Below are 8,966 nucleotides of genomic sequence, written 5' to 3' on the forward strand. Positions count from 1 at the left end.
CCAGTATCTCATAGGATCCTGGGACCTGGCAATACCTTATTTTCCGATATGAGATCAAAATGGTCCCACACGGCGGAAACCTTTCTTTTGGCTTGAGGCTGCTCCATAATTCTTGATGAATGTGACGATGAACCGCAATAGATCAGAGATTCGTTTTGGCAGATACATCCCGTTGACATATGCGCTTCCTTATAAACACAGTTTGGCGCGGCAGTGTCAGTTCGAAACAGTTCCTGTATCGGTCACGTGACTTTCTTAACGCGATACGCGCACCGACACGGGGTTTTGCTCTACGAGCTCGACGTATGTGGCGACGCATCGGTGTTGCCGGACCCATCACTACATTAAACCATGCTTCCCCCTCTCTGCCACCCTTCCACACAAAGAGCAATAAAACTTTGGACCTACTGTAGGCTAATGCCTGGTGTTTAGTCTCTACTGCCTTGTATGTAAAGGCTCTATTTGTTTTAGCCTCTTCCGGCTCTTTCAAACCAGGAACTCACAAAGACGAAGTAGACCACTTGGATTATATAAAAATTAACCGTGCTGGTTTATTCAAAGGATCACAGGTAAAATTAACATTACACGTCCAGATCTCTTCCACCCCCAAACCTGCGCACAGGCAGCCTGGAAAATGAAAAACCCTGAACCTAAAAATGGCTATACAATATAATCACTTGGTTGGGCTACCCCCATACTACACAGGCAACGTCAAACCGTGGCGTCACCTGATATGCCAGCTTGCAGCTGACCATAACAATAGTACTTACGTACGCATGCGCCGCGCGGAGTGGCAGCAAGTTACAGCGGGTGTGTTCTCTTTGTGTTCTTTTCCGTGTTTATATGAAGTTCTGTTGTTATGTGTCTGTTATGGTGGTGTCTGTTCTTATGGTGTTATATTGGTTGTTCTCTATTGCTGCTGTAACACAGAAATTTCCCCACTGTGGGATCAATAAAGTACCCACTCTACTCTATATATTACATTAGAGAAAAAGTTACCCAAGAAAATGGTTCCCCCTTTCTGGTGTTCATTGGCTGCACAGATAAACACTTTGGTGGAATTTTATTTTGAAAGGTTTTTAGAGAATTCAAGAGGTTAAAGTTTTGAGAATTTTACAAGAAAAATAAAATACCTTAAAGCAGAATTGTGATATTATTGAATATGTGTCAAAGACCAAGAATCACGGGTTCTGACATTTACTTGAATGGTTAAAACATGTTTTTAAAAATACAAACCAAAAGGTGGTAAAATAAACTTGTGTTAAGCAAGTGTTAATGGATCCAATTTGAAAGACAAAAAGGGCGGCGTTGCTGGTCACGTGGAAACACGTCACGTGACTGCGCTCCATAATCGCCTACTGACCATTCGTGTTCATTGTGCAAGCTGGCGACACGATGTACATAGTGTGAGTGGTGGAAAGAAATAAATGCAAAGTTATCATTTCTTGGGAAGAAATTATTCGGATAACGTTAACATTGTTGTATGACTGGTAAAGTAGCGCTCGCTGTGATTTGTTTTTCATCGGTTGCGATGATCTAGGTAATGTAGATGTTAGCCGCTGCTAACATGGCAGGCTAAGTTAAAGTGTTGATATAAGGTCAACTTTGCTCTAAATAACATGTATGATTACACGTATAGCGTAAGTAAACGGTTTTATATCCGTGCATCTACGTAATAAGATAAGTGACAGTGAGATTTTCTTGTAATTTAGAGATTACACATTGAAGTAACGACCTGTTTTAAGTATTTCCAGTTAGCTTCATGTGTATATGAACGTCTGTATGTGTAAATTTTATTCTTTGTTTTGTTTCTTCTCCCAACAGAGTGACCTTCTCCATCTGCTTGTTATTCACTTCTTTGGTCTGGGGTGGATATCTGGAATATGACCAAGATGTCCTGTGAGCAAAGCAATTACTTTATCTCAGGCATTAGTCCTTAATGTTTGTACTTGTCTTTCATTAAACCTCTCTCTGACGTTTGAAAGTCAAGCTTTAGTGACTGTTTTTAAAGATACCTGCTATGGTTAAAAAAATAAAAAATAAAGTGAGTTTGCTGTGAATCTTTTGAAAGTTTACATAAAGATTCATTAAACAGTAAAATCACAGAAAATGACTCACTTTACTTGAAATTCAGCAGGTAGGTAGGTCTGTTGCTGTTGGTTCGTTTTCTGTGGAAACACTAGATAAAGTGAGACCTCGTTTGGTAAAGGACTAAAATGTTTTTCTCTTCCTCCAGGATACCAGAGGACTGGGCTAATGTTGGCCGGCTCGAGCCCACAGAGGAACTGGAGCTGACGTTTGCCTTGAAGCAGCAGAACATTAACCTGCTGGAGAAAACACTCGGACTAGTGTCAGACCCTGACTCGGCGCGCTATGGTAGGGTGCTGCCTGATTACTGCCAGCATCCTAAAAATCTACACCTGCTAAGCTAAGATGCTCAGTAGGGTTTGTGTATTTACTTATTTCTATTTCGGTTCTTCATAATGTGTTGTAAATCACACTAATTTGAAAGGAACTGTACTGACTTGACAGTTTACCTGATAAGACAAAAGGCTTCTCTCAACTTTCACCTCTTTATCTATGACAGACAGGCTTGTTTTGTCCTCCACAGGTGATTACCTTAGCCTGGACGAAGTGTCCTCCCTTGTGCGTCCATCTAAACTGACCCAGAAGGTGGTGCATCGCTGGTTGCAGAGTCATGGGATTAAAAACTGCCTGTCTGTTCATACTCAGGATTTTTTACAGTGCACCATGACTGCAAAGTAAGCTGTTTTGTTTGTTTACTGAACAGTAAGTTTTACTGGCACCTGACACAGAAAACGGGTGTTTTCTGCTGCTGTTCTCTTTGTACATGAATGTTGCAGGGGCCATGAGGCAGTTCCTCTTTCTGTGGTTATTGGTTGAAATCTAACTTCACGCTGTAGAGTTGTGAAATTCATAAATCTAGACTAATGTTATTGGACTAAAAAAAAACAACAAAAAACAAAGAAAAGCCTCACCCCAAACAGCTACTGTTGTTAATGTTCATGATGTGGGAATGGCTTAGTAGATGCGTTGATGAAGGCAACGGCTTTTGGCTTCATCCTAGACATTTGGGCTGTTATTGTTTTTGTGTGGATTGTGAATTTCAGGGTTGCAGAGACCCTACTTCCAGGAAGCAGGTTCCACCGTTATGTCAGAGAAGGCCGGTCTCTAGTGAGGTCATCGGCTCCATACTCAGTGCCTGATGATGTTCACCAGCACCTAGACTTTGGTGAGCATAATTACTTAAGCTGTAAAATGTTTGACCTTTATTTGTTGTATATTTAGGTTAGGATTTGAACTAACATTGCTGGATGGATTACTATATTTTTCAGTTGGAGGGCTTCATCGCCTTCCACCAGAAGGGAAAGACCTCGGTAAGAAGCAAAAGCAATCGAAGGCAGGGTTTCACCTCGGAGTGTATCCATATATCTTGAGGGCCCGCTATAACCTCACATCAACTGATGTGGGAAGAGCTCAGAACAACAGCCAGGCTGTAGCTCAGGTATCGTCCGCTCACGTAATGAAATGCTGAGTGTCGCTTTTAGACTTGTAAATACATCAACTCTGAGGCTATAATTTCACCATAACTTGGTGTACTTTTTCACTCCACCTAGCTGTCTTTTCTTTCAGTTCTTGGAGCAGTATTACCACCCTGCTGACTTGGCTGAGTTCATGGGCATATTTGGCAGGACCTTCCCCCATCAGTTTGAGGTGGATCGAGTGGTAGGCCACCAGGAAAGAGGAAAGGCCGGCCTTGAGGCCAGTCTGGATATAGAGTACATCATGAGCACGGGGGCAAACATCTCTACATGGGTCTTCACCAATCCAGGTGTGTAGAGAAGAAGGAAGTTTTAGCTGTGTGTGCATGGATGTGTGATATGTTGTCCCATCTTTCTGTTTTTACCCATGCTAATTGTAGTGTTGGACATTCAGCTGCTTGATCCACCACTTTGGTCCAGGTTGAAATCATTTTTGAATTGATTCTGGTAAACTTTTGAGACCTCATGGTCCGCAGGGGATAAATTCTACCAACTTTGCTCTTCTGAGTTTTCCTGTAGTGCCACCATGATGATGATGATTTTTGTTTTGAGTGTCATGTCACTTCTAATTTAAATACTTGAAAACAAACAGCAGTCCTATCAGCTGTAGTTGTTCAGTGTTTTTACATAGTGTTTGAATGTAATGAAGTTACATTTGTAAGAATGTAAGAACTTATATTTGCAAATGTTTTGCATCTGTCATTTTCATTGACGATCTCTAAAATGCTTAATTGCTGGCCTTTGGACAACAGCATTAAATGATGTTTCTGCGTTTACTTTTTAAACTTTTTTTTAATACATCTACCCATAACCATATTCAGACCAAATATAATTACAAAGTGAAATATCAAAGTTGAGTAAAAAGCAAAAATGTGCTTATGCAAAGGGAAGTAAAATGCCGTGACATTAAAAGTAATATCAGAGTAAGGAAAAAATATTTGCTATAATTAAACAATGTTTTCACTCGTCATTGCATCCCAACCGCTCATATTTCAGTCCTATAAACACACACACTCGCGTTTCTTCATTGTCCCTCAGGTCGTCACGAGTCCCAGGAGCCTTTCCTCCAGTGGATGGTTCTGCTGAGCAACATGTCTGACCTGCCCTGGGTTCACACTATCAGCTACGGCGACGACGAGGACAGCTTGTCTACTGCCTACATGATGCGTATCAATACAGAGTTTATGAAGGCTGGCGTCAGGGGAATATCATTGCTCTTTGCTTCTGGTCAGTAGTTAGTGGAAAATATGCAAACATCCTGCACTGTTGCGTCCAATTTATTCTGGGTTAGTTTTTGTTACATTTTGTCAGGTCAGTTACATATTCCTGTTTTGATTAGTACTGGTCACAAAAGACAGTACAGCTTACAACTTTTGCAGGTGAGAGAAAGCTGACAATATAAGGAAAAGGGATGATGTCTGTCTGCTGTAGAGATAAATGTGTTAGATCATCTTTAATCTTTCCGATCTTGTTTCATGTACAGGTGACGACGGTGCTAGCTGCAGAAAAGTGGGTACAGGAAACACCTTCAGGCCCAGTTTCCCAGCCTCAAGGTAAAATATCAACCGAGTTTCTGATAGGAAACTTGTTTCTGCTTTTATGGACCCCTGCAGACATATTAGAATCTACAAACATATGTGGATATTGCATGTAACAAATGTAGACAAAAAAACCTGAATGAAAACGTTAGTCTGCTGACTGTTCAGGAAAAGCACCAAACATCTATTGCTCTGTGACCTGCTTCTTGTTTCCAGTCCATATGTGACCACAGTAGGAGGAACCTCATTCAAGAACCCGTTTAAAGTCACGTATGAAGTCACACATTACATAAGCGGAGGAGGCTTCAGCAATGTCTTCGAGATGCCTTCCTACCAGGTAACAATAATAATAATACTAGGTCATCACCTCTTTTAATGTTCAATTATTGCAGGCAGTCTAATCTGTGCTTTGTGTTTGTTACACAACAGTCCAGTGCAGTGGCAGCGTATCTGAAGACTGCAAACCTTCCTCCTCAGTCATACTTCAATATCAGTGGCAGGGCCTACCCAGACATGGCTGCTCTATCTGATAACTACTGGGTGGTCGTGAACAGACTGCCAATGCCCTGGGTGTCTGGGACCTCGGTAAAATAATTCAAACATGATTATACTTTTTGGTGAACACAGAATTGACAGTGTAAGAGATTACCTAGATATAGCCATTACATTGTTTTCATAGGGTTGTTCTGATGCAAATGTATGGAAAAAGGAAATGCACGAGAATAATAACTGCCATTTCATCACATCTCATGTATTAATTGTCCCTCCAGGCATCGACCCCTGTGGTCGGAGGCATACTGTCTCTCATCAATGATCGGCGGCTGCTGAAGGGTCTGCCTGCCCTGGGCTTCCTCAACCCTCGCCTCTACCAGCTCAAGGGACAACCGCTATTTGATGTAAGTCAAGCTACTCCTACTGTGGTAAAGCATCAGTCTCAGCTAAACTATGTATAAAGCTTGTTTTTAGACTTGATACTGCTGTTAACAGGTGCACAGTGGGTGTTATTTAGTGACATCTAGCGGTGAGGTTGAAAATGGCAATGTTCAGCAAAGCTCTGGTACATAAACACTGGTGTGGGAAAGGCCACACTAGTGTTTATCTTAATCTCGTGCCATTGCCTATATTGTAACAGCAGAACTATGATCCTAAATTTCTTCAAATTATTATAACTCACAGCAATGCTGCCTTTTGTTTAAGGTTACTTCTTCGTCTTCCAAGCAGCTCCAAATTCAAGATGCTACTTCAGTGCGAAAATGCAAAATTCACACTGTAGATCCAGCGTGTGGTTTGTCCTTTCTGGGCTACTGTAAAAAAGACATGGCGGCCTCCACGATAGGGGACCCACTCCTGTGTAGATATAAAAAGCTCATTCTAAGATAAAGGAAAAGCAACAATTCTTCTTTTCTAGGGATTACACATGAATGAAAACATAACCAGTTTATGCTAACAAATCCTTCTAAATATTATACATTATGCCTTTTAATATTGTTACCAACATTTCTGGACAGTTAAATTCGTGCTTTGCTGATATTTACTCTCTTCACCTTCACAGAACTTCAGTTCCTTCTTGAGTACTGTGTCACATTTTATATGAAAACCACAAGTCAACTGTTTTTTCCAATTAGTTTGCTACTGTATTAATTGGAACCAGTAAATTGGTTCTTTCAGTGAAGAAGGAAACCTTTTTTCAACACATTTTGTGATCATGGTCTGACTCCTAAATCCTATGCATTCTCATTCCCAGGTGACTGAAGGCTGTCACCTAGGCTGTCTGGACGAGCAGGTTCAGGGGCAAGGGTTCTGTGCTGCACCATTGTGGGATCCTGTTACAGGCTGGGGGACACCAAACTACCCTGCACTGCTGGCTGCCCTGCTATCCAAGTGAACACCTGCAATAACAGGGCACTGTATGCTCTGAGAGCAGGTACTATACACACGTAAACTTTTGATGCCAAAGGCTGGATGATTTTACCATGAATCTCAGAAATAAGTAAGCAGGCGAGTGTTAAGAGTAATCTTATGCTTTAAATTCATGCTGCTAGATACTCAGCAATGGGAAATGTGGAAATACTGGTTGCTATGCATAAAATTTTGGGGAACATTAAACCAACACTGAATACTTGAAGACAGTGTTGTTAGCTGTCAAACAAATCTATATACCAGGTGCAATGATTTTCGCAGATTAAAGAAATTTTGTATGCAATATAGTAGAATGCCAACCCGAAAGTTAGCATTAGGGATGGGCAGTGGGACAATGCCATCATCCATTGATGATGGCTGACAGGCACCAGTGACCTGAGTGCTTTTCTCTAGTTCTAACTACAACAGAGTGAAACATCTTCACTGGTAAAACTATCAGCTGATCTCACATCAGTGATGGGAATGTAGTATTCTTTGGGATGCTCTACATGCAAATGGTCATGGAGATCCATCTTTTACATCATATTACGGAAGAACAAATCCTGCACTTTACTTAGTTTTGTTTTTTCACCCACATTACTGCCCATATGGCAGATATCATCCATCGCAAAGTTTTACTACAAGACATTGTCTGATACCTTTCCAATGGACATCACCCATCCCTACTTGGCATCACCATGGGTTCCCTCGAAAAAAGAATAGATTTTTCCATAAGCATTTGGATCATTGTCGAGAATTACCTCTGTAACAAACAACCATTTATGACACTTTTTTCCAGATGTTATCTTGATGGCATGGTGATGCCAAGTAGGGATGGGTGATGTCTATGGGAAAGGTATCAGAGAATGTCTTGTAGAATGTCTTGATTGTCGAAGCCTAAATACAATCATCCAAAGTACAAAGCTATTGTTAGGCTATAAACAAAGTACACTGTGGTCCCATGACTTCAAATTCCTTTCCTCTTGATCTGGCAGGTGATCATGGCTGTGCCAGTTAAAATAGTTTGCAAGTGCGTGTATTTAAATATAACGAGACTGTAAAGGCAGACTAGTGAGATGATTAATGGCCTTGTCAGAATGATGTTTAATATCCCAGATGCCTCTGTAGCCTCATTTTAGCCACTTGTGAAGCAACCACCTTTTTAAAGATATGTATTTACTGACATATTTCATTTCATAGAACAAATCATGAAAATGTATTGGCCTTGTGTTAACCACAGACTTTATTTTAAGTGCCTACCTAAAAGACTTCAGGGCGAGGGAACAGAAGTGCAAAAATTCTAACTCGGTTCTGGGTTTTACGACTCACTACTATGGCACTCTATTGTACACAGGTTTGGTTTCAGTAGGATAGTTAAAACGGCCTATATTGCCATTCTGCTATGTAGGGATTAACTAGCTAAATCATTTCTTTTAATATGACTAATGTAATTGCAGGTAACTTTTAAAAATGTAGCTTGTGTTAGTAATAACATGGGAATACACTTTGTGATTTAAGATCAACAGGACTTTTCAGAGAGCTTATTTTACTTTAGGTTGTTGATATTTGTATTGTGGCCAAGAACTAAATTGCACTAACTTTGTTTAAAATGATTCAGCAATTCTAACCACCAGCACTGTTGCACTTACCGTAGTTTTGTTTGATATTGTTGCCATGGAAATCAAATTAGATATATTTAGGGTGGAAGACTGTTGTGCTGTTTCTGGATTTATTCTTTTTTTTTTTTAATTTGCAAATGTCCTGGGTTTTACGACTCACTACTATGGCACTCTATTGTACACAGGTTTGGTTTCAGTAGGATAGTTAAAACGGCCTATATTGCCATTCTGCTATGTAGGGATTAACTAGCTAAATCATTTCTTTTAATATGACTAATGTAATTGCAGGTAACTTTTAAAAATGTAGCTTGTGTTAGTAATAACATGGGAATACACTTTGTGATTTA

At 40.4% G+C, this 8,966-nt stretch overlaps 1 protein-coding gene across 1 annotated transcript; it reads left to right on the top strand.

Annotated features, from left to right (window-relative positions):
• The first annotated feature begins 1,308 nt into the window (after positions 1 to 1,308).
• Positions 1,309 to 8,755, top strand: tpp1 (tripeptidyl peptidase I). Its single transcript, XM_020591064.1, has 13 exons — positions 1,309 to 1,406; positions 1,825 to 1,899; positions 2,237 to 2,376; positions 2,612 to 2,762; positions 3,132 to 3,253; positions 3,357 to 3,526; positions 3,655 to 3,853; positions 4,602 to 4,790; positions 5,047 to 5,116; positions 5,318 to 5,438; positions 5,531 to 5,686; positions 5,872 to 5,997; positions 6,846 to 8,755. Exons 1-13 carry the CDS (start codon positions 1,396 to 1,398, stop codon positions 6,984 to 6,986), a joined length of 1,671 nt encoding a protein of 556 aa, XP_020446720.1. The 5' UTR covers positions 1,309 to 1,395; the 3' UTR covers positions 6,987 to 8,755.
• Positions 8,756 to 8,966: the final 211 nt, after the last annotated feature.

Source organism: Monopterus albus, unplaced genomic scaffold, assembly GCF_001952655.1.
Source record: "Monopterus albus unplaced genomic scaffold, M_albus_1.0 scaffold13.1, whole genome shotgun sequence".
Classification (NCBI taxonomy): Eukaryota; Metazoa; Chordata; class Actinopteri; order Synbranchiformes; family Synbranchidae; genus Monopterus; species Monopterus albus.

Bases quoted from the DNA above. Each gene is read 5' to 3' on its own strand.
- tpp1 (XM_020591064.1), top strand. The intron at 3,854-4,601 runs GTGTGTAGAGAA...ATTGTCCCTCAG, and splicing joins ATGGGTCTTCACCAATCCAG to GTCGTCACGAGTCCCAGGAG. The intron at 5,439-5,530 runs GTAACAATAATA...GTTACACAACAG, and splicing joins TCGAGATGCCTTCCTACCAG to TCCAGTGCAGTGGCAGCGTA.